The 26,045-nt window shown below is 34.9% G+C and overlaps 2 protein-coding genes across 6 annotated transcripts in view; one reads left to right on the plus strand and one right to left on the minus strand.

Annotated features, from left to right (window-relative positions):
• si:ch211-168k14.2 (phospholipase D1) overlaps nucleotides 1–4,390 on the plus strand; it is a 54,534-nt gene extending 50,144 nt beyond the window's left edge. Inside the window, exons 27-28 of the mRNA XM_056465472.1 lie at nucleotides 2,257–2,371; nucleotides 3,344–4,390. Coding sequence (XP_056321447.1) covers nucleotides 2,257–2,371; nucleotides 3,344–3,568 — 340 coding nt within the window. The 3' untranslated portion in view covers nucleotides 3,569–4,390. The remainder of the gene's footprint in view (nucleotides 1–2,256; nucleotides 2,372–3,343) is intronic.
• Nucleotides 4,391–4,425: 35 nt separating this feature from the next.
• nalcn (sodium leak channel, non-selective) overlaps nucleotides 4,426–26,045 on the minus strand; it is a 157,902-nt gene continuing 136,282 nt past the window's right edge. For 4 of the 5 annotated variants that reach the window (XM_056465471.1, XM_056465468.1, XM_056465470.1 and 1 more), the window contains 13 exons: nucleotides 23,673–23,779; nucleotides 21,788–21,862; nucleotides 21,467–21,586; nucleotides 20,833–20,901; nucleotides 20,579–20,727; nucleotides 20,255–20,348; nucleotides 18,046–18,178; nucleotides 13,729–13,844; nucleotides 11,125–11,282; nucleotides 10,778–10,928; nucleotides 7,819–7,968; nucleotides 7,622–7,736; nucleotides 4,426–5,514 (listed from right to left, as the gene is read on the minus strand). In XM_056465471.1, the coding sequence (XP_056321446.1) occupies nucleotides 5,372–5,514; nucleotides 7,622–7,736; nucleotides 7,819–7,968; nucleotides 10,778–10,928; nucleotides 11,125–11,282; nucleotides 13,729–13,844; nucleotides 18,046–18,178; nucleotides 20,255–20,348; nucleotides 20,579–20,727; nucleotides 20,833–20,901; nucleotides 21,467–21,586; nucleotides 21,788–21,862; nucleotides 23,673–23,779 (1,580 nt within the window). In that variant the 3' untranslated portion in view covers nucleotides 4,426–5,371. The remainder of the gene's footprint in view (nucleotides 5,515–7,621; nucleotides 7,737–7,818; nucleotides 7,969–10,777; nucleotides 10,929–11,124; nucleotides 11,283–13,728; nucleotides 13,845–18,045; nucleotides 18,179–20,254; nucleotides 20,349–20,578; nucleotides 20,728–20,832; nucleotides 20,902–21,466; nucleotides 21,587–21,787; nucleotides 21,863–23,672; nucleotides 23,780–26,045) is intronic. The other variant, XM_056465469.1, reaches the window with a different exon arrangement.

Genomic DNA, 26,045 nt, shown 5'->3' on the forward strand with positions numbered 1-26,045 from the left:
TGTTTCAGTACTGTAGCAGCTTCCTCTAATAAATGGTAGAAAAGAAAGTGCTTGAAAATTCTCATTTTCTCTGGAATTAGCTTAGGTAATATTAGGTATGGATTTAGGTATGGAGTTCACACAGTCTATATGTGTTGGGACAACACGAAGAAATTACGTTAACTTATTAATTTTTTACCAATTTAAGTGGAATGAATATAAAACAATTAAGTTGTCACAAAAAACTATTAAAATTTGTGTTGTTTCAGGTCAGAACAAAGAGCAAAAGTCATTTTTTTTGTGTATAAATGAACACTGTAAAAAAAATCCTGGTGGCCTTAAATTTTTAAGCTGAATCAAATTAATCTGATGAGTCCATTGAACTTATGTTATGTTAAACTGACTTCTAACAGTTTGTGTATCTTATAAAATTAGAAGTTAAAACATGATTAACTTAGTTTAATAAGTTACAAGGACCTAAAAACATGTTGATCATATATTTTTTTACAGTGTATGATTTTTATGATGGTATGATTATATTCATTCTAAATTTGAAATATATTGTAATTTAGAAGTCAAATAAGAAATAATTCATTTGCTGTGTAAATCAGGGTCATTCCTTCAGATATTGAGTAACTTTTCTGAAGGTAAAACAGTTTGGTCTAAAACTAAATGTGAACTTGACACCTTTTTTGATCAGTTATGCAAAAAAAGACAATAAAATGACAATAAAGGCTGCAATTGACAACCTTTTTAATACTCAATTTTAAACAAATGTCATCAATAGTTTACAGATTATAGCATACACTACTGGTCAAAAGTAGGTGCACGCAGAAATCCGCAGATTTCCAGCCCATCATCGTCTGTATTTACTTGTGTAAATGTGTGAAAAATTATATTTAAATTAATTTCACTAATATTATTGTGATATAATAATAGGAATATGAAAATGTTGATATGATTTATTTACAATAGTTTGTACAGTAATATTTTCTGTCTTTTATTAGATATATTATACGAGAGACTTGCTTTGGTTACCAAATAAATGGATCTAATTGGATTTGCATCGTAATCATTAAATAAAAGTAAAAAGGTATTATTTTTATTTCATATATTAAGTTTTTAGTTATGATACTCCTAAAATCATTCCGCAGAGATCTGCAGATTTTAACAAAATTCTCTGCAGAAATAGCAACAACAAAAAAAAAATGCCTGCAGATTCTGTCTGGCACTAGTCAAAACTTTGGGGTCAGTTTTTTTTTTTTAAGAAAATGATTCTTTTAAAATGAAGTCTATTAAAATTATTTTATTTATTACAATTTTAAATAACTGCTTTCTTATTGTATGTAGTTTGAAATGAAATGATTAATTCAGTCATTATTGCTTTAATTACTATGACATTAATAATAATAATATTAATAATAATTAATATTAGAGTGATTTCTGAAGGATCATGTGACTCTGGAGAGTAATGAAGCTGAAAATTCATCTTTAAATTCACTGGAATAAATTATTAAATTAAATGATAAACTACTTTTGAACAGTTATTTTATAGTGCAATACCATTTCACAATTGTACAATTGATACTGTATTTTTGATGAAATAAATGCAGCCTTGGTGAGCAGGAGAAGCTTATTTTCAAACATTTAAAAATCCTAATGACCCCAAACTTTTGACCGGTAAACAACTAAACGAGAGAGCAAAAGAAGAGAAAATCAAGCGTGTTTTCAATGCTTTGTGGCATTATTTTCATCAATAGTTTTACTCTAAAACTGTACGATTGTCAAATTCAGAACTACTGTAAGTACTCAAAATGAAAAAATAATGCTTCATTTTAATTGATTTAATATTTGTCAAAAATATGATAAAGTTATATTTTAATGAATATTTGGTAACACGTTCAAATAATAGTTCATTAGTTAATGTCTGTTAATGTATTTACTAACATAAACAAACAATTAGTAATACATTTATTACTGTATTTATTCAACTTTGTTAAAGTTAGTTGATGTTATTTAAGTTAAATAACATTAGTTCATGTTAACTTAGTGCATTAACTGATGTTAACATGGTTAAAACTTTGATTTTAACAATGCATTAGTTAATGTTGAACTATGATTAATAAATGCTTTACAACATTATTCATAGTTAATGTTAGTAATTACATTAACATTAACTTATGGACTATTATATTAAAGGGTTACCGAATACTGAATTGTAAAAGTGCTTTTTTTATTTCAGTGTATTATTAGTCATTTCTTGATCTCTCATTTTAGACTTGTTCTTGGCTTGCCGGAAGACAATACAGACATCAGCGATCCCGTCAGTGACCGATTCTACAAGGAAATCTGGATGGTGACCGCAGCCAGAAACGCCAGTGTGTATGACAAGGTAAATAAATCAGTCCAGTGAAGGAGCACAGCACTGACCTTCCTCTCTGCACGCTACAAATAGCCCTTGATTCATTCTTAGAAAAGAGCTTCCTTTTATCACTGATCTCAGAAATGTGATTAACCGGCTCAGTCAATACAGACGCATGTTTACCTGTGCTCTGATTCTGCCTCGTCATTCCAGAGTTTCAGTCTATTAGAGCATTTTGCTTAGAATTTGCTTAAAGGGAAAGTTCACAAAAAATGATTTATTTACCCAAATAAAAATCTGATAAAACTGCATGACAATACATGCGAATGACATACAAGTTCATATATGCATTTGACATATATAAAATTTCATATATTTTAAAATATTGCAAAAATAGCTGCTTACATTTTTCTTTAACCATTGGAATTACAAATAAACAGATATACAGTATATACAATATATTACCTATAAGCTATACAGCTTAAAGTGACATTTAAAGGCTTAACTAGGTTAATTAGGTTAACTAGGCAGGTTATGGTAATTAGGCAAGTTATTGTATAAAGATGGTTTGTTCTGTGGACAGTCAAAGCCATTCTATCGAAACTATTTTAGCCAAAATAAAACAGAAGAAAAAATATTATCAGACATGCTGTGAAAATTTCCTTGCTCTGTTAATCTTAATTTGGGAAATATTTAAAAAAAGAAAACTAAATTCAAAGGGGGGCTAATAATTCTGACTTCACCTGTATTTCCATATACAAGATTTCTATTTGGGCTTCCTCATGTTTTTTTTTTGTTTTGTTCTTTCTACTAGAATATTGAAATACTTTTAATAATGGTAGTAAGCAAAGTAGGAATGTAAAATGGCTAAAAAAGAGAAATGTTTGCTTGCCATCATTCCTCAAAGCATCTTCTGAGTTTGACAAAGACTTATTCTAATGGATATTGAGTATTTTTGTTTGTTATTGGTGTTGAGAATAGTCTCCATCTGTGCCTCTGCAGGTCTTCAGATGTCTGCCGACTGACGCAGTGCTGAACTATAAGATCCTGAGGGACTACACGTGTCGTCCTTGCATGGCAGCTGAAGACCCGGCACAGGCCTGCTCTGAACTCAAGAAGATACGAGGTTTTCTGGTCCAGTTTCCCTTATGTTTCCTTTCTGAAGAAAACCTTTTCCCTTCCTTCAACTCCAAAGAGGGTATGATGCCCATCGAGCTGTGGACATAGAGTCCCTCAGCCCTTTAATTCAATTCATCTTTATTTCTATAGCGCTTTTACACTGTAGATTTTGTCAAAGCAGCTTCACATAGAAGATTATAGTAAATTGAAAGCGTGTCAGTCCAGTCTTCAGAGTTCAAGTTCAGTTTAGTTCAGCTTTAATGGTTGTTCTCTCTCATCTGTCATCTAATGACGCTTTATGTGCTGTCAGCAGCATTCATACTTTTATAGAGCAAAAACACTACCTCTTAGATACCTGTAGATGCTAGCTTTAAAGGGATAGTTCTCATTTCCTCTGCTGGTTTCTTTCTGTTGAACACAAAGGAAGATTTACTGAAGTATGTACAGTAGGAAGAAAAACGTTTTGTTACAACTATAGATGTTAATGGCTTTTTTTCCAGCATTTATAATTGTATCTTGTTTTGAGCTCAACAGAAGAAAGAAATTCTTAAAGCTTGAGTAAATGCTGATGAAATTTTTGGATGAACTGTCCCTTATAAAGGAATCATTTACCCAAGCATGAACATTATCATATGTAAGAGGTACAGTACTGTATTCATTCAGTTTTGCCTGTTTATTATTATTATTTTAACATTGTATGAATCACCAGGGACCACAGAATTAGCAAAAATAAAAATCTTTAATGTTCTGCTGAAGAAAAGTCACCTGCATTTTGACGAGCCCGAGGGTGAGTAAATCAATTAGTCTTTTTTTATCCTATTAAATGTTGCTATGAAGTCTCATAGCTTCACTCTTCTACTGTGTTCTGATGTCCCGGTAGGTTTATAATGAAACTCTTTTAATCAAAAATACATGGACGCCGTGGATGATGTAAATAATTAACTTTGTTCTCTATGTAATAATTTCTTTATATGTGCACACTTCTTTTCAAACTGCTTCAAGAACAACTCCAGCACTTCTGCTAATATCACACTTTTAATTTAAAAGCACGCAATAAACTGCTTCAAATCTGTACAAAATATATTAAGTAGAGTATTTCAATATATTATTTCAGTTATAACTTAAGCATCTTATAATATTTAAATCATCTGGAAAAGTCACAATCACAAAGACACACATAATAATACACTTACATTCACTGTCTTGCCACGCAGTAACGTCTGCAAGTGTTTGCATTTGATGAGCTGTAAGCCCACAGTGTACAACACAAGATCATTGTGGAGCTTAAACACCCATGTAATGAAGACAAATGACGTTGGCACAAAGACAAACAAACAAAGAGAACGCTATGGCTTCGGTTAGGTGCGTCGCATGGCTAACCATTGAATTGCAGATTATTTTAGACTTGGATTACATTACATAAACTTCCTGAGGACGCATTTCAGCTGCTCGTTCATCACATTTTTCAATGCTCACTGAGAAATTTCCAACACTGTAGAGTGAGCATTAACATGGGTTAAACCAGTCATTACTGTAAGTTTTTAATTAAGCAAAGTGGTTTGATTGGGTGCAGGAGACGCTTAAAGCTATAGTTCACCCCAAAATGAAAGTGTCCACTCCATTTACTCACATGCAAGTGATTGTAAATGTTCATGAATTTCTCTCTTCTGTTGAACACAAAACAAGATATACTAAAGAATGTTGAGGGGGTAAAAAAAAAAAGCAGCCATCAACATCCATTTTTCAACATTCTTCAGTGTCTCTTCCTTTGGTTCAACAGAAGAAAGAAACTCAAACAGCTGGATGAGTAAATGATGACCAAAAGTTCATTTCTGGGTGAGCTATCAGTTTAATGCAGAGTAGGAACACCTACATGAATCTAATACAAGAACAGAATAATGGATTTAGGCTTCAGATATCAATGAGGTCGTCTCCACTTTCATCACTTTCCACAGTCAGTTGACGTGTCCACCACTTCTTAACTTCAGAGCCTGAGGATGCCTCGTCAGTCACCGGGTTCATCTTACACACCATGGACTTTACACTCGTGCGGCCTGAGAAACAAACATGCACATACACACATCAACATGGAGAATAATTACCCATAAACAGCTCTTTTCAAACATTTTCTTTTTTAAACCAAGGGAAATTTGGCATTCTGATGCCAAAATTGACTATTTCATTTATATTTAAAAATGGGTCACACTTAGATGTGCCATAGAATGAACATCTGTATAAACCTAGTAGGCATAATTGACTAATATAAGTTCAGTACATGGGCATTAAATGACAAGGCAAGACAGAGACCATTGTTTAATCCCCGTCATATAAATTACATTAGAGCAATAGACCACAGAAAAATACACCAATCAGAATGTAACACGGGATCATTAATGTGAGATATCGACAATAAGCGGTTCATTGGTTCCTTTTGTTTTAATCTTGACACAGCTTTTTAAAAAAACTAAAACAAAGGGAATTTGGCATTCTGATTTAATATATACTGAAGTTGATATTTTGATTTATATAAAAAGAGCAACAAATAATAACTTGACTTCTAGTTGATAATTTAGAAAAGTGGCAGAAAGTATCAAAACATTTGCGCTGCCCATTACATTACAAACAACAGGAGAGGGCAAATTCTTCAGCAGGATAGCTCTCATTCTCATCCCTCAGCCTCCACATCAAATTTCTTGAAAGCAGAAAAGGTCAAAGTACTCCTAGATTGGCCAGCCCAGTCACCAGACATGAACATTATTGAGCATGTTTGGGGTAAGATGGAGAAGGCATTGAAGATGAATCCAAAGAATCTTGATGAACTCTGAGAGTCCTGCGAGAACGCTTTCTTTGCCATTCCAGATGACTTTATTAATAAGTTATCTGAGTCATTGTAGAGATGTATGGATGCATGGATCCTCCAAGCTCATGTGAGTCATACACAATATGAATTCTTTTTCCACTGCACCATGACTTTATATTCTATACTGTACATTAATTCTGTTAAGTGACAAGACTTTTGTCCAAGCAAAGTCAGACCTTACTGTCCTAATTAAATAATTGAAAATTAAGGCATGATCATATTTTATTTAGGTAATATAAGCATAATCTAGAGGCCTTTGCCTTTCATATAAGCCATTTCTGATGCCAAATGATCAACTAGAAGTCAAGTTATTATTTGTTGTTCCTAAAACGCGGATAGGAGACAAGACTTTTGTTAGGTAGTGTATATGGGACATATTATATATTCCTTTTCTTTCCTATGTATGTAGGACTCTTTGATAGATGGCCAAATTGAATAATGAACTCACATTATTGTGCTAACATTTTATATGAATAAAGACATCAAGTTATTCTGTTAAGCACACAAAGCTATTATTTGACTTTGTAGACTTTTATTTCATGTATGATTCCTCTGGATCTGTTAACAGAAAGCTGTCGTTTTTGATGAAATTGTAAGAAATATTATGTAATGATAACAATTTAACATTTAAGCTATGAGAAAATTGAAAAACATGTCAGTTCACTGTGACCCCTGATAAATAAGAGACCAAGCCGAATGAATGAATCACTGAAAAACAACCACCACCTCATGCTTTTTTCAGACTGAATGTTGAATTTTTTGACACTGATAAAAGTTATTACAGGTAGGAATAGATTCACTGTCCTTTTCTGGATTTAGAAGTACTGTTGGTGTTTACATAAGAACATTTGCATTCACAAATGGTTTTCTGTGTCTTCCATTTCTGTGTCAGGTTTCTAAAGATTTTTTAATGTGGAATTGGTCAATATTAAATGAAGAAACAACATGAACATTTAAAGTATTCACTTTGGGAATCTAAAATACTTCTAAAATGTAAATGTAATTATAACAGTTAATTATATCTTCTACTTTAAATAAAAAACACCACTGAATTTGATTAGTATTTAGCATCAACATTGTGAACTCTATGTGAAATCAGTGAATTCTATTTGATATTACTGTAATTAAATGCATCAGAACTAAGAATGAACAATACTACAGCATTTATGAGACATTTTTTGGAAAAATATATGAGATCTATTTAAGATTTTATTGCTATTACAAGCAATCTTTATTTAGTATAGGATGTCACTTTATACTTTATGTTCTATCCCTCATTTTTAATAATAAAAGCTTTAAACCTGCTGGAAGTCTCCACTGTCCCAGCTTCCTCTGGGGTCGATCAGCAGAGTCCTGTCTGTATCCACTGCGGTCTGACAGAGTGGGGCTCAGTAACGTCTGCAGGCCGCTGTTCTGCTGGGACACAACCAGAAACATGCGTTCAAAGCACTTCATCTGACTGAAGAGCACACAGAAGCGTCCGCACTGCTCTGTTTACCTCAGGCTGGGTGGGGTTGTCCTGGTTGTGTGTGTTGGTGTCCTCGCTGGGGACAGTGGTCTCGATGCTGGGGGGGTTGAGCAGCCTCCGCAGGTCTTGCTGTTGACTCTCTCTCAGACTGAGGATGATGCTGCATGACTGCTGCTGCTTCTAGAAGAGGAAGATGCTTTCATTCAGCTCATTCTGCATGTCTAATATCAGCATCTAGTCTAATTCTGCTGCAGTAAAAGCAAAGCGACTACAGCCAAGCAACTCTATCCTATCTGTGCATCTGTGTTTTAGAGCTTTGACTTTGTTCACATCGCAGGCTGAATGCACCTAATTGTGATTTCCTGCTCAAATCAGATTTCATTGTGAGAAGAGATATCAAAGTCTCTTTCAAGGAAATCAGTTCACTCGCTGGCCAAATAAATAGAACCACTCCAGGAGACTGTTTTAGATATCTGTTTATTATTTACATCTATTACTATGAATGAAGAAAAAAAACAAAGGTAACACTTTATTCTTTTGCTCCTTCAACAGACATTTAACTGACTATAAAAAAACTTTGCAAGTACATGTCAATTTACACTTACCCTAACCCCAACCTAACAGTCTACTTATAATCTAATGAGAATGAGTTGCCATGTAGATGCAATGCAGCATACAGTATGACCAAAACAAATCTCTAATGTAATGCAATCATTTTTCAAACATATTTCAGTAACAAATTCTGTCCAATAAATGTCAATAATGCTCAAATAACATTAAATAGGCACTGACTGGTTCTATGAGAATTCTAACAGCAGTCTTTTACATTTTAGGAGACATGTCAATTGGAATACACCATCTCCAGCCACTTTAACCTCTTAAGGCCTAAGGTGTTTTTTTTTTACATGCATTTTTTTATTTCTCTTTGCTATTTGGGCTTATTGGTACCTAATTAGAATAAAAATCTAAGTATCATCTTTTGATATTATGTATTTTTAGAGAAAAATGATGTCCATATATGTGGACTCCTGGTCTGAATTTACATAAATCTCTTTTTCCTGAATTTTTTTAATGCATATATAATAGACATTTTATTTTTGAACTTGCTTTGACTATCAGAGAGTAAAAACAGCATTTTTCCCCATTTTGGACAGTTAAAATATTGTTTAGGATATTTCATATGCTGCAAAACAGTTGCAGGATGACACTGTATTTCTGTAACAAAATCTAAAACATTCAAAGTATTTTAAATAACCACTTAAGAGCTAAAATGTGCTGTCCATGTATGTGGACACTCAAGCCCTAGGAGGTTAAAGTCTTTGTATTTGTTACATGCATTGTTGGATATTAGAGTAAACTGAAAAGCAATACATAAATAAATCTTGTTAACAGTGGACAATAAAGCTTTTCAGCCTTCTACAAAAATGAGTTGGAGATTTAAGTCATTAATAAGCGATATTATACTCATTACATTTTAAGTAAAATGATGAAATAGTAAATTGATTTAATTCAGATTAATGTCAGTGTTTTGAGAAACTTTTTTTACAGTTTGAGGAAAATGTTGAAATATGTTGAGAATAAACCAAAAAATAAGTTGTAAAAACACAGAGGCACTGTTCAACGTGGTCCTGCTGAATTGGTTAATGTGGATTGTACAACTGTAAGAACTGTTTATTTAATCCCAATCCCATCATTGTATTGTCCGCTGATGCTAAATTTATGTCGTACATCATTTTCGTGTGTCGGGGAGCTGCTGAATGTGCTTTTAAATGAGCAGTGCTGTTTCTCACTTATACTTTCAATTTACCATCACAGGTTTTCTGTGTAAAGGAACAATAGTTTAATAAGATATTTTGTTATGAGCTCAGCATTCTCAGTCCCAAATGGCATACTTATGCACTATTCTACATCATATTGTAGTATAATAGTGTAAGTAGTGCGTTCACACTGAAAACTCTAAAAATAATAAGTGTAAAATGAAGTGTGGAATGATGGACACTTCACGCACTCAACGACCGCAGTTTTGCTCACATAGCGGAAGGGGTGTGCCATTTGGGATGCAGCTATAGTCTCTCTTATTATTATGGTGGCTTGAGAAAGCCAACATATTGTTATACTACATAAACTTCTTCTGAGACTAATTTCTATATGCATCTCCTCCAAGACCAACCACCAAACTAACTCCAAACTGGTCTGACTCGGAATGCTATATCTTTTCCAACTGATCAGACTTACGGTTTTCCGAAAACTGACCCTGGAAAATTCGGAAAAGTCCCATTGACTTAACATTGCACCAAACGTTGTGACCCCAAAATTTTGCACCAGACTGTCATACAGACTTAAGGCTAGGCTTATTTAATACCAATCAGACTACCAATCTGGTCACTGATGACCTTTCAACTTACTAGCCACACCCTAGCAACCACTTACGGCACCCTAGCAACTGTTCTATTGACTTCTATTGTAAACAAAACTGCCATTGACTTTACATTGGACATGCTAATAACATACCAATTAATGCTAACAATATACTAATCCATACTAGAAACATGCTAACATATATGTAGTTATCTATTTAAGCCGACTGTTTCAAACTTCTTAAAAACTACTTCAATTAATTCAACTTTAAAGCTACTTCACATTTTCAGACTAGGCTTTCTCAAGCCACAAATAAACTTTGTCCATGAACTTTACTTTTCTAGTTAGTATTTATTTTTCAGACATGGTAGCCAAATGACTAAAGTTTCTCTGGTAAATAAGTGCATACACTGGGTACATGGAAGTGCCGTCATTTGATTGAGGACACTGCACCACCAAATTTGGCCTGAAACTTATGAACACAGTTCTTAGAATTTAATGTTTTTATTCTCAACATTTTATTTCGTAGATTTTCTTGAAATCTCAAATTATAATGACTTTAATCTCGAGAAGGTTTCATTATTACGAATATGCCCTAACACGGCTACGATGCGTGTTTGTATGGACTCACGGCTCTGATGCGTTTCAGGCACTTCTTCAACCACATGCGGATGGTTTGTTTGGCCACTTCCTCCTCTATAGTGTATTCAAGCTGCTCTCTCGCCAACAGCTCCTCCAGCTGAAGACTCTTGCGGATATCAACTGAGCGATACGACAGCATGCTGAAACACACACACACACAAAATCATACATGACTTCATATAGGCCACAGAACATCTACAATACAGCAGTGATGATAGTACAGTATGACCCTTTCAGTGCTATCTGTTTTTGGGCTGGGAAAGAAGATCTTATGTAGTCTGAGTTATTACAGTAAATAATGTGCTAGAATTTATAGCAGGCTTTTTCTTTTCTAACCTCAGTACATCATGAAAGGTAACGTCTCCTCCATTGTGCAGACGCTCCATCTCATAACACATGTGTTTAAAGAGAAGCTTGTCTTTGTCCAGATCCACTTCCAGACGACCTCTCAGCAGACGGAGCAGAAACTTCACCCGAGAGGTGGGAATCACTCCCTGTGTTACAAATTTTAGTTTATTTAAATAGCAGGTGCTGGATTCACAAACCTTATCCTAATAATAAATTCCTAGGCTAAACAATATAAGACAATTCTTAAATGATTGCTCTGTTTCTGTATCTACTGTAAATAATTACTATCATCAGCAATAGTTTAATGCCTTTAACGGATAGTTCATCCAAAACTAAACATTCTGTCATCATTTACACAATGTACACTCGTTCCAAACCTGTTTGAGTTTCTTTATTCTGATGAACAAAAAAGATTATATTCTGAAAAATGATGGAAACCTATAACCATTGACCTCCATAGTATTTGTTTGTTCTAATGTGGAATTCAATGGTTACAAGTTTGTAACATTTTTTAAAACAAAGTATTTTGTGTTCAAAAACTCAAAGGTTTGTAACCACTTGAGGGTGAGTGAATAGAGAGTACATTTTCATTTTTGAGTCAACTCTTTTTATGAGCTTTACAGTATTGTTCCATTTGTCTAGCATTAGCAATATGCTTTTATTTTTGGTTTCATCCAAAATAGTTTTGGAAGGCTGACATACTCATGTTTAATTAGTGTTCTGCTAAAATATGTTGTTGCCAAAAATACAAATTATATATGCAGTATACACTCACTGGCCACTTTATTAGATACACCTTACTAGAACTGGGTTGGACCCCCTTTTGCCTTCAGAACTGCCTTAATGCTTCATGGCATAGATTCAACATGGTACTGAAAATATTCCTCAGAGATTTTGGTCCATATTGACATGATAGCATCACGCAGTTGCTGCAGATTTGTCAGCTGCACATCCATAATGTGAATCTCCCATTCCACCACATCCCAAAGGTTCTCTATTGGATTGAGATCTGGTGACTGTGGAGGCCATTGGAATACAGTGTTTAGGAAACCAGTCTGAGATGATTCGCACTTTATGACATGGCATGTTATCCTGCTGGATGTAGCCAACAGAAGATGGGTACACTGTGGTCATAAAGGGATGGACATGGTCAGCAACAATACTCAGGTAGGCTGTGGCATTGACACGATGCTAAATTTGTACTAATGGGTTCAAAGTGTGCCAAGAAAACATCCCTCACACCACTACACCACCACCCCCAGCCTAAACCGTTGATAACAGGCAGGATGGATTCATGCTTTCATGTTGTTGATGCCAAATTCTGACCGTACCATTTGAATGTCGCAGCAGAAATTGAGTCTCATCAGAACAGGCAACATTTTTCCAATCTTCTATTGTCTTAATTTTGGTGAGCCTGTGCTCATTGTAGCCTCAGTTTCCTGTTCTTAGCTGACAGCAGTGGCACCCGGTGTGGTCTTCTGCTGCTGTAGCCCATCTGCCTCAAGGTTGGGCATGTTGTGTGTTCAGAGATGCTCTTCTGCATACCTCAGTTGTAATGAGTGGTTATTTGAGTTACTGTTGCCTTTCTAGCAGCTGGAACCAGTCTGGCCATTCTCCTCTGACCTCTAGCATAAACAAGGCATTTGTGCCCACAGAACTGCCACCCACTGGATATTTTCTCTTTTTCTGACCATTCTCTGTAAACCCTAGAGATGGTTCTGCCGTGCATGAAAATCCCAGTAGATCATCAATTTCTGAAATACTCAGACCAGCCATGTTCAAAGTCACTTAAATCACCTTTCTTCCCCATTCTGATGCTTAGTTTGAACTGCAGCAGATCATCTTGACCATGTCTTCATGCCTAAATGCACTGAGTTGCTGCCGTGTGATTGGCTGATTGAAAATTTGAGTTAACAAGCAGTTGGACAGGTGTACCTAATAAAGTGGATACTGTACATTTTAACCACCACAGATCAGGACATAAGGTGCATAATTGCCCAAAACATTTGATTAAAAGACAATCATGGTTATTGCACTTTTACTATAATAAAGCCATGGTTAATTTGTGTTAAGATTAAGATTTTTACTACAATTACTTGTTGGCTCTGCAGAGTGTTCCAAATCAGCAGTTTGAGGTTCCTGTCTTAGAAGTCTAACAGATGTCAAGGAAGCTCACTAGTTTTGGAAGCAGAGCTTGTGTCTCTAATTTTAGACCCAGTATTTCCTGTGCTCAGCTGTGGCAGCCTGAAGTGTTTCTAACTGATCCCAGTACTGCGGTTTGATTCATTAGGGCCAGAAAATGACTGGTGTGCCTCATTGAACTCATCTAGATGAGCAGATATTACTGATCCTACGGGGGGAGGTCAAATCCGCACGCACTTCTCTCTGCTGCTCTCAATAAGGCTGTTTCTCCCTAATGAAGATGACAGCTCAACACCTCTCGCAATCTGTGACAGGCAGTAATAACCTCCAATTACTCTGGAGGTGAGAATGTGGATGCGTGTGATTCATTCATTTGCGTCTGCGGAGAGCATTAACTGAAAATCATCCCCACCGACAGGCGCTGATCACAGGCAGGTCCCTCCTCCTCACCTCCCGCTTGTCATCCACCATGTTCCAGATGATCTGGAAGTGACGCAGGTCGTTGTAGCTTAGCAACTGGTCCTCTTCGGTGGAGTAGAACAAAGAGAAATTCTCCACAATGATGGCTGAGGGAGAGATGAAGTGATTAGGGTTGGCTTTGCTTTTGGTTTGGCTTACTTTACTGAAGAGTGTGGCTGAAAACATGCTCTGAAGAGGAGTGACCATGATAATGCTTGGCTTGTACACACTTGCTGTGGTGGAGATGAACCTCACATTCAAATGTTTCAATTGATTACAATTGAAGTCAGAATTAATAGCCCCCCTGAATTATTAGCACTCTGTTTATTTTTTCCCTCAATTTCTGTTTAACGGAGAGAAGATTTTTTTCAACACATTTCTAAACATAATAGTTTTAATAACTCATTTCTGATAGCTGATTTATTTTATCTTTGCCATGATGACAGTAAATAATATTTGACTAGATATTGTTAAAGACACTTCTATACAGCTTAAAGTGACATATAAAGGCTTAACTATGTTAATTAGGTTAACTAGGCAGGTTAGGGGAATTAGGCAAGTTATTGTATAATGATGGTTTGTTCTGTAAACTATTGAAAGAAAATCTAGCTTAAAGGGGCTGATAATTTTGACCTTAAAATGTTTTTAAAAAAATTAAAAACTGCTTTTAATTTAGCCGAAATAAAACAAATAAGACTTTCTCCAGAAGAAAAAATATTATCAGACATACTGTGAAAATTTCCTTGCTCTGTTAAACGGAAATATTTAAAAAAGAAAAAAATTCAAAGGGGGGCTAATAATTTTGACTTCAACTGTATATGGCATATTACAAATTAAATTACATATTACAAATTAAATTTCTTGCATTTAATGGCCTACTTGAAACTAAAACTGGCATGGTGGTTTAAGGTAGTCAGTGCTGGTTTGAAGCTGGTATAGCTAGTGAATCATAATAACAATGAGAAGTGTTCATAAAAAATACCTTGACAAAATTGAATGTTAATTGAATTGAATGTTAAGGCAAATATTAAAGAAAGAAAGATAGAAAGAAAGAAAGAAATGCTTGGAATAACTCCAAATAATATAAATAATATTGCAACAATTTATAAAGGTTATTGCACACGGAGTCTGAAATTTTTGTCTGTAATTTTCGCACGTTAAAAAATAAATTCAACATCACGTTGTGTTAGTCGTATTGACACACTGCCTCCGAAACGTTTGCCTGTGATAAAAAAATCCGAACTGGGTTAGATTTTTTTTCCATTTTTCGCATCCGAAAAAGTGCTTTGAGAGCGTTTTGACACTTCAGAGCCACCATACAAGAGAAAAGTTAAATGCAGAATGCCTTCAATTGAGCTACAGAGAACTTTATGACAAACACAGTGCATAAAATAAAGACAGAATATGATGGACAGTTGAGAACCCCTCTATGCTGGATTCTGTGACTGACGCACCTCTGCCCTGCTGCTGCTTGGTTTGTGTATGTCCATACATTTGATGTACTGCCCACAGACATGATAATATAAAGCATGGTCTGCTTTCGGTCCATTGCTTCAACACATCAACGCAGTCGCCATCTATTATGATGTCTGTGTTGTTGTAATGCACAATCGTTAGTCATTTGAGACCACACACTTCATAACAGCACTTCTGCAATATTCTCTTGTGCTTTCACAAAAAAAGTTATTTATCGTTTATTTATATTCATTATTAACAGCCTATTTAAGTTTTAAGGTAGGAATATACTTATTTGGGTTTAAGTCAATGGAATAAACATGGACTTGGCCATTTTTCAGAAAATAGCTTATTTATTAATTTAAAAAATAGGTTATATTTGCTTAGTCTATATAGGCTATTACATTATAGTTTATTTATTTATTTATTTAAACTATATTAAATTAAATAAAGCCTGTATTTCACCATTCATTTTGGCTTTGACAGTTTATGGATAACTACTTAAAGAACATTTAACTGAGCTCTGTGAAGTTTTGTATGTAGGCCTACAGTCAAAACTGTAATATGGCTGTTGCGAGTCAGCAATACTGTGTCTAAAATAAAACTAGTTTTCTTATAAGAAAACAATAAACACACCTATCCCAGGTGCAGCATTGTATTAGATTTTAAGAAATATGAACAAAATTTGGATAAAACACCTCCACCTTCCACGGAGAAACAGCCACCTGTGAGCGTTAAGTCGACCGCCTTCAGAACTGGCCACTACTGAGAATAAAGCTCGGCTGCCCCCTACTGCTAATGTATTTCCTGAGTCAGAGAATTTCTCAAGTGCTGCGGCTAACCGCTGTTAGTCATGGCATTCTCTTCCCTGAGACACTCATTTCTAAAGGCCATATCTGTAGGTACTGCCACTCTGCTCAGGATTTGTTTACGTACGTGAATGTGAGAAGCATTACAAGCAATGTATCAAAATTCCACTGATTTCCTGAAATAAACTTTGCATTTCGGGATAATCCAGCACAGCTCTTTGATAAAGAACTGAACTCTTCTTCCTCTATGCACTATTGGATGAACACAATATGCAGCCTATTCCTTTGTCTACTTTGGAGAGGAGAACAAAGCATCACTGCTTGAACTGACTCCGATAGGTTTTGCGTTTTTTTGTAATAGATAAATTAATACGCATCGAACACATCGGAAATAATAATAATAAAAAAAACGCATACAAAAATTTCAGACTTCATCATTCAAAGACCTTTATTCTGACAATTTGTTATTTTCTGAAAAAATTCTTCTCATATTTTTATTTTTGATATATATTATTATTTATTGATTCTTTTGGCTTATGCCCTTAAATATCAGTGGTTGACATATTTCATATTTCAAATAAATAATATATATATATATATATATATATATATATATATATATATATATATATATATATATATATATATATATATATATATATACACAGTTGAAATCAGAATTATTAGCCCCCCTTTGAGTGTTTTTTTCCTTTTTAAATATTTCCCACATGATGTTTAACAGAGCAAGGAAATTTTCACAGTATGTCTGATAATATTTTTTCTTCTGGAGAAAGTCTTATTTGTTTCATTTCGACTAGAATAAAAGCAGTTTTAAATGTTTTAAACACCTTTTAAGGACAAAATTATTGGCCCATTTAAGCAATTTTTTTTTTCGATAGGCAACTTATTATATATAACGACGGTTTGTTCTGTAGACTAATTACCCTAACCTGCCTAGTTAACCTAATTAAGCCTTTAAATGTCACTTTAAGCTGTATAGAAATGTCTTGAAAAATATGTAGTAAAATATTATTTACTGTCATCATGGCAAAGATAAAATAAATCAGTTATTAGAAATAAGTTATTAAAACTTTTATGTTTAGAAATGTGTTGAAAAAAAATCTCTCTGTTAAACAGAAAACAGGGGAAAAAATAAACAGGGGGGCTAATAATTCTGATTTCAACTGTTTATATATATATATATATATATATATATATATATATATATATATATATATATATATATATATATGTATATATATATGTATATATATATATATGTATATATATATATATATATATATATATATATATATATATATATATATATATATATATATTCAACATGTCATCAGATTAAGACCTAAACCATAATTGAATTTATTTGACAAATGAAACTTTCATATACTATAATGTAATATAATATAATGTTTCATATAATATCACTGCCACTTGTGATAAATTAAATGGCTAAATTAAAAAAAACAATGAAACTAAACTTTTGAACAATAGTTCAAAGAAAAACTGTAATATTTACCAAACAACAATTCAGTGAAAGCATTTTTGTGTGTGTTTAACCTCTTTAAACTTCAAAGCTTTCACTGAATTCATTACTTTCAAATTCGAACTGCAATTCTGCATCCCGTTTTCAAATTGGTATAAGGCATTCTAAAAAAATCCATTCTGATTAGTCTACAACACAGAGCGCTGACCACAAAATGTGCGCTATCTCCACACAGCCCATGAACCAAAAGCAATAGAGACAGAGAATAAACTGGCTTTGACCCAAAGTGATTCAAAGCCTCATTCATATTCAGCAGTGACCAGTGCTGAGCTCACAGAGACGCTTCCAGAAGGAGGAATCGCTCTGTTCTGAGAAAAACAGCCAGATAATAAACATGGAAGGACGTCAGGAAGAGGAATGAGCGGTGTGTTTTATGAGCTGGTTTTGTCTAGCCTCTGAAACAGGAGGAAATGAGATGGCAGCCTGAGAGATGGAACAGGATATTGTGTCGGCGCTAAAAGAAGCCAAAGATCTGCTTACCTACGAGCAGGTTGAGCATGATGTAAGCGATGATGACATAGAAGGAGCAGAAGTAAATGAGGGCTCCAGCGTAGTTGCCGCAGTCCGTCTCCCAGTAGCGATGTTTGTCTGGGGTGCAGAACGGCGGTTGCACCTGAGCGACCCATAAACAAACAGCGTCAGCACATGATGGATTGGGTTCAAATAAAACATTTAGAAGAGTGTCGAATAAAACCAGATACTGTACAGTTATATTTGAGAATCCATTTGGTACATTTAACTGGAGGCGGCACTGTGGCTGAGTGGTTTGTAGTCGCCTCACAGCAAGAAGGTCGCTGGTTCAAGTCTCAGCTGGGCCAGTTGGCATTATTTCTGTGTGGAGTTTGCATGTTCTTCCTGTGGGTTTCCTCCGGTTTCCCCCACAGTCCAAAGACATGCACTATAAGTGAACTGGATGAACTAAATTGGCTGTACTGTATGAGTGTGTGTGTGAATGTAAGAGTACATGGGTGCTTTATAGTTCTGTGCTGCAGCTGGAAGGGCATCCGCTGCGTAAAACATATGTTGGAATATTTGGCAGTTCATTCCGCTGTGGCAACCCCTGATAATTAAGAGACTAAGCTGAAGGAAAATGAATGAACATTTAACTGATTTGTTTACTGTTTTGTTTAAAGAGCTACTGTTTAAACACAGTTGTGTGGCTAAATCAGTTCATTCTATTTTTCTCCAGAAACACGTTGACTGAGATCTTCCTGTTGTACACATCATGGAATAGGGAAAGTCCTGCCCATTATTGATAATCCCTCATTGGCATAGACACAACTGAGTGAGAAGCAGCATTCAGTAGGTGTTTGTAACTCCATCTTCTTCTTATAAGAGGGTCAGGAGCATAATCTAATTTGCATTTATAGCAGCAAACACCAAAATGACACATATTGTGGATCAAATCCTATTTTCAAGAGCTATAAAAAATGATCTGCGAGATATTTTGAGCTGAAACCTCACATACACACTCTAGGGACTTATTTCACATTTTTTAAAAACGGGCATGACGGGTCCCTTTTTGATGATCTTTACAGTGAGCACCAAATGACACTACAGTATTTTATTTGAAATTTGGAAGATATGATGTTAGATCTAAACCTCAACAGAATGTGACATAGAAAGTTTTTAATTTCACTTTTAATTAACTAATTTGATTCATTCCAAATCATACAAAATCCAAACTTTTAAACAGTAGTTTTGTTAATAGTTTTGTAAGTTTTTGTAACTAATACTGGATACTAATACTAATTTGCAAAATGCTCTACAGTTCAATAAGCAATCCTATTTAACTGAATTGTTTAAGTTTTTATGGTGATTATCACAGCAAGAACTAAATGACAGTTTTTACATTTGGAGGAAATGTTATCAGACCTGAACCAGAAAAGAATATAGCCCAATCCCAATTCTACCTCTTAGCCATTCCCCTTACCCCTTTCCCAATTCTCTTTAGTTTAAAGGCGTAGAGGGGTAGGAACATTTCCCAGAATACACCATCTAAAACAGCAGCATGGCTGCACACGGAATTTAGGAGATGCACAAATGAGTATTTTGTCATTTTTACGACAAACAAGCATATGTTAAAAAAAAAAAAAAAGCTAACATAAAAACCGCTGAATTTAGCTTTTTATAATCCTTAATTATAACTTCTGTATAGCAGTCCCACAACATACTTTCACATCTGTCATTATTTTACACTGGAATACCCTGTCAAAAAAGTCTAGTGGCTGGAAATGACCTGTTTACAGTGTCTAGTATAACACTAATGTTGTTTTCTTGTGTTTACATTGATGAATATGGCCACGGTGTAAATGCACACTTATTGCCACATTCAATTGTTATAATAACATGATATTGTTTCCTTCAGTCATTTCCTGAAGATAAATACCAAAAAAATAATGCAATTATATTATAATTTATACATTATTGTGTCATTAAACTGCTGAACAAAAATATGAATTTCTTAATAAATACAAAATCATTTGACTGAAACTTTTGAACACTAATAAAAAACCTAAATTGCAATATTGCAGAATTTACACAACAATTCAGAAGCATGTCAAATAAAAAAAAACTAGATGAAATATAATTATGCAATTCTATTCTAACCAGTCCTTTTTTATGTTATGATTATCACAGAAATGACACTTGCTAGCAGGCAAAACGGCGCTGACATCCAATCTCTTACCATGCAGTCATGCATGATCTTATTCCAGTCTTCACCTGTGACTATTCGAATGAGTACGATGATGGCTTTCGCTGCGGTGGAGAAGTTTGCGTGTCTGTTGGCGAAAGAGGAAAAGGTAAGGTCTCACGCAGAGTCGCTTCTTCTCAAGCTGTCAGCTGTACCTGAAAATTGATTCCCCCAAACGCAAGCAAGGGCACTGTAGCAAAACATTTAGACGGCACCAATTATATCAGCGCCGCAGGTTGTAGTAGAATGTGTTACAAATCTGAGTTCTGGCACGCAGACACAATCCAAACATCACCTCCATGCGTAAGAAAAGCTCACCTGTTAATGTTCTCTCCGTATTTGACGGTGCCAAAAAGGACGACGCCGGCGAAAGCGTAGCACAGCAGCAGCAAAAACATGCCCACGATAATGAAGAAACTCTTGTACATGCTGACGACCACTGTTAGCAGAAGCATCTTTAACGTCACCTGTAAATACAAATGCACAGTCAGGTTTGAAGTAGATATGTGTGCATTTTATGTTGCGTTTAGCATAAAAACTTTATTGAAGCATATCAATTCATGCGTACTTACATGCTTTCCGCATATGGTGAAAAATCTGAATACTATCACACAGGTGCCCATCATGTATGTGTAAGCATTCTGAGGAAAGAGATCAGAGTAGTTATTACAGAGTAATAATAATCTCTAATAACCTTTGTTTTAGGGGAATTGGGTAAGCTAAACTGTCCGTAGTGTATGTTTCTGAATAACAATGTATGGGTGTTTCCCAGTACTGGGTTGCAGCTGGAAGGGCATCCGCTACGTAAAACATAAGCTGGATAAATAGGCGGTTCATTCCGCTGTGGCAACCCCTGATTAATAAAGGGACTAAGCCGAAAAGAAAATGAATGAATGTTACTTTGCATAATTTTGGTCTATTTTTAAACTTACATTTGGATTTTCTATGCAAATTATGTCTAGGTAATTTTAAGGTAAATATTTGAGTCAAGTGTGTTCAAATTAAAATGACATCAAAATACTTCTATTATTAGAATCAGGTGTGCTATTTTTTGTGACACATTTGACTATGTGAACTGAAAACATTTAGTCTTTTTGGCCTTTTCATAAAAAGATTACCTTAATTAATTACCTTAATTGTACAAAAAAACAAAAAAATTCAGCTAAAACTCCCTTTGTTTAAAATGCAAGATATATTAGACTGTACCTGTAAAGCGAAGTGCAGAATGATCCATATGAGCCCAAGGGACGTGACGAGTAGGTCATATCTGTTCCTCCTGCTCTGCCAGTATCCAGCTGGTGACATGGCTATCAGCTTCATAGTCACCTGCGGCACAGCAAATTTCATTATGTCATGACCACACAATATTTCCAAAAGACCTTGTGAACTGTGAGGCCTCTGGTGAATTAAATTTGTGCACGTGTGTGTGTGTGTGTGTGTGTGAAAAATATATCGCTTGGTCTCACTCATGAAAGAACAAGAAACAGAACATGAGACTGTACTACACACAATGTACTATATATTTACCTCCAGAACAAAAATGAAAGTGAAAACCACCGACATTGTGGCCAAGGGAAAAGTAACTGCACCAAGCTCATCCCACTGAAACACAAGGAAAACAATAACATTTATTGTTGTAATGCTAAGATTTAACACCAACTTTAGAAAAAAATGACACCATTTTAAAAAATTCAACTGGCTAATTCAATTTAACATTTATTTAACTGGCAAAAATACAAAGAAAATATGTTTAGTATTTTTTATTGACAAACTAAAATGTATTTTGTCAATATAAACACATTTTGATGGCTTTAACACACTCAAAAAAATAATAATAATAAAAATTGAATTGAAAGGTTAACAATGTCCATATTAAATAGACGACAGAATCAAAACAGTAAGCAGGTGATCTGGTAAAATGTGAGCTATGAAAAAAGAGCATCTCAGGGTTTTCAAGCAAAGCTAGATCATGAATCATCACTTTGTGACTTAAGTCATGATGAGACCAAATAATTCAAGACTAAGTTATTTACATTAAGATTTTAAGCTGTTAAACGTGCCTTTGTAGTAACAGTTTGGCCCTGTCATACACCCTTTGCAATATTTGCACGATTTGTTGCTATTTTTAGACCAGCGCAACCCTAATTTTCATGTTTTGCACCCCGTTGTTTAAATAGCAAATCCATTTGCGCTATGTTGTGGACTCATGGGTGTGCTGGTCTATAAAGGAGGTGTGTCAAGGCATTTGTTGGCGCGTTGCTATTCTGAGAAACTGATATACACCACGCTATTGACCAAGTAAAAGCTTGTCTAAATTCCAGCACAGAGCATGTTAGTTATGTGTCAATGCAGGTTCAAACACTTAATACACACAGGATTTACAGCAATACACAAATATTTTTTTTTTTTACATATGAAAAAAAGAATTAAATGTTACAAAAATTATTGTTTACTACATAGATAAAAAAAACACTGCCACCATGCCTTCTTCATGTCTGGGGGACTTTTTTTAGTTTATCCATGACAATTTGCACTTTAAGTATCATTTATTATATGCATATTTATATTTGTTTTAATAAAAACAAGCTTAGATTTTTGGAGTTGTATGCATCACCATCTAAGGCATAAGAATAGGATGTGTGTTTGGATATAACCAAGTTTTTTTGACCACACTTCATTTTTCTTTTCATTTATTCGTTTGCTGGAAATTAGAACTGCATTTAGAAATAGTTTTGAAACAAATCTTTACGCTTAACAAACAAAATTAAATATATAGGCTAATGGATGTTTCCACCGTTTCCTTATCCACGAAAGTAAATGAGTAAAGTAAAGAGTAAAAGTAAAGAGAAAGTGAAGAGGCCGAATGGTGGAGGCTCATTCTTTATCCTCATGCAGAGGGTCTGTTTAACTGTTTTCTTGCTAGTAAAGCGTTCAGTTTTTCCACTTACAAAATCCGCCATGTAAATAGCAAATGCGCCATGGCATGATACAACTGACTCTTAAAGGGAATGGGAGATGAGACTGATTGGTTTGATGCATGTTATGCTCAAAACACACTCATAACTCATTAAGAGAATAAGCACAAGCCTTACACCATGCGCCATGGCGCAAACTGTATTTTTCCATCTTTAAAACCTCAAAAGTGGATTCGGACATGACCTTAATGCTTTTGTTCCATTCACTTTAGACTTTGCGCATAGATCATTAAAATAGAGCCTTTTAAATCAGAATTTGTTTATATTTGCAGAATGCTATTTATTTGGGTCTGTAGAACATCTGACATCTTTGTACTTTCGTCAATAAAATAAAGGATAACGCGAATGAACAAACATTGAATTTAATGAATGTTGCAAGTTTTTCAGAACTGATGTTGTACAACATAATGGTGTTTAGTAGCTGTAGGCCTCCTCACCTTAACAGACAGGAGGACAGACTGTGCTAAAACCAGCACAGCAATCCCTCGCTTGAAAAAGGGATGCTGGGTGATGTCATACATCTTTGCACGGAATCCACCATTTTCTGCAAATGCAAGAAGAAGTATTCATATTTGGAAGAGCAGAAAATAAGGGCTTTCCAGAACAATCCGCTGCTCTGGTTGTAAAACAAATACTTGGTTAAAATTCCCTGACCTTCAGAATAATTTGTGCGCTCTCTTCTATCATCAATTAAAGCACTTGCCGAGAGAAAATCATCTCAACTGTTCGTTCAACACACTGGGTAGAAGCTTTACCCTTGGTATTGCTTCGAGATCTGCCACATCATCGTTTTACTGTCTTTCTGCTAAAGGTCGCGAGGGTCTGACTGGCATTCATCATGTACCGTAATCACAAGTTCATTTCAACAGCCACAGAGTGCAGACAGATTATTTGAAGCTAGTTTCAATGGAGTTGGAATTGATGTGGTTGCTCTGCCGAGTGCTGACTAAGGTATTGATTTTTGTGTTATTTCAGAGTACAGAATACCCTGCTAGGAAGCACAAAAGAAACTCCGCCTCCTGCCGTCCATAGCGCTCTAGAACCATCCCTTATTTCAGTTCCTCTATGGCAAGAGCTCAACATTGTTGCAGCAGTGTTATTTTTAGTCTTATTTAGAGCATCAACAGGTGTTTTGAATTAGGCTTTCGTTATTGTATTTTCTACGTTCATTTACATTTTTAGGGATTCTGTTTTACAGCTGAAACTGTAAACTGTTGCCGCAAAAATGAGGGAGCTTTTAATGAAGCAGCCATTCACTTTTTTTTGGCTTAAAGGCACAGTATTTAAGACTTTATTTTAGTGTATTTTGGCTATTTTAATAGTGTTATATATTTTGCTTAATTATGTTCTTACATTATCTAAGATGTTTTGAAGAATGTCCAAAAAAAGCAAAACCTAAATATGTATTTAAAATGATAAAACTGTACTGCATCTACACTACCTGACAAAAGTCTTGTTGTCGATCCCAGATGTAAGAGCAACAAATAATAACTTGACTTCTAGTTGATCATTTGAAAAAGTGGCAGAAGGTAGATTTTCCTGATGAATCATCTGTTGAACTGCATCCTAATCATTACAAATACTGCACAAGATTTATTGTAACCCACATGGACTCAAGATTATCAGAGAAATTAGTCAAATTTATTGAAGAAAAAAAATCATGGTTTGGGATTATATCCAGTATGGGGGTATGCGAGAGATCTGTTGAGTGGATTGCAGCATCAACAGCCTGAGGTATCAAGACATTTGTGCTGCCCATTACATTACAAACCACAGGAGAGGGCAAATTCTTCAGCAGGATAGCGCTCCTCTTACTTCGGCCTTCACATCATAGTTCCTGAAAGCAAAGAAGGTCAAGCTGCTCCACGATTGGCCAGCCCAGTTACCAGTATGAACATTATTGAGCATGGGGGAGTAAGATGACGAAGGAGGCATTGAAGATGAATTCCAAAGAATCTTGATGAACTCAGAGTCCTGCAAGAACATTTTCTTTGCCATTCTAGATGACTTTATTAATAAGATACTTGAGTCATTGCAGAGAGGTATGGATGCAGTCCTCCAATCTCATGGGAGTCATACACAATATTCACTCTTTTTCTACTGCACCATGATCATATTTTCTTTAGGTAATATATACGCAATCTAGAGGGCTTTGCCTTTCATATAAGACATTTCTGATACCAAGTGATCAACTACAAGCCAAGTTATTATTTGTTGTTCCAAAAACTTGGATAGGTGACAAGACTTTTGTCAGGTAGTGCATGACCATAAGCAGTGGATTGTGGCATAATAAAAGCTTTTCTGTTTTCGTGCCGCATTAAAGTCGCCTCTCATAAGAAATTGCTTCAGCACTCTTATTTCAGCTTTCAGCTTTACTCTGCTTCACACTGCCATGATAATAAGTTTTGAATACGTTAGCTCATGCATGAACATGAGCTCAATAGGATGTAACGAAGACCACAGCTTCCATGATTCCACAATCAGTCACAGTGTCTTCAAACTACAGCTTTGTTTGTTTTGAATATGCACCCTCTGGCAGTAATACATACAGTACATATTGTGCCTTTAAAATGACCAGATAATACCAGATGTTTAAATAATTCTAGTGCGGTTTAATTTTTAAAAATGCATCTAGAATTTATATTTTACATACATTTATTTAAATCACTAATATAAGATAATAGTTATAGATTTAGTTAAAATGAACAGCAAGATTTATTAAAATTCCCTACATTTGGTAACTGATTATAATAAGGCTATATTGTTATTACTTTAAATAACATGACGTAATAGAGAGCAATACATTATTA

This window comes from Danio aesculapii, chromosome 9 (genome assembly GCF_903798145.1).
Source record: "Danio aesculapii chromosome 9, fDanAes4.1, whole genome shotgun sequence".
In the NCBI taxonomy this organism is placed as follows: domain Eukaryota; kingdom Metazoa; phylum Chordata; class Actinopteri; order Cypriniformes; family Danionidae; genus Danio; species Danio aesculapii.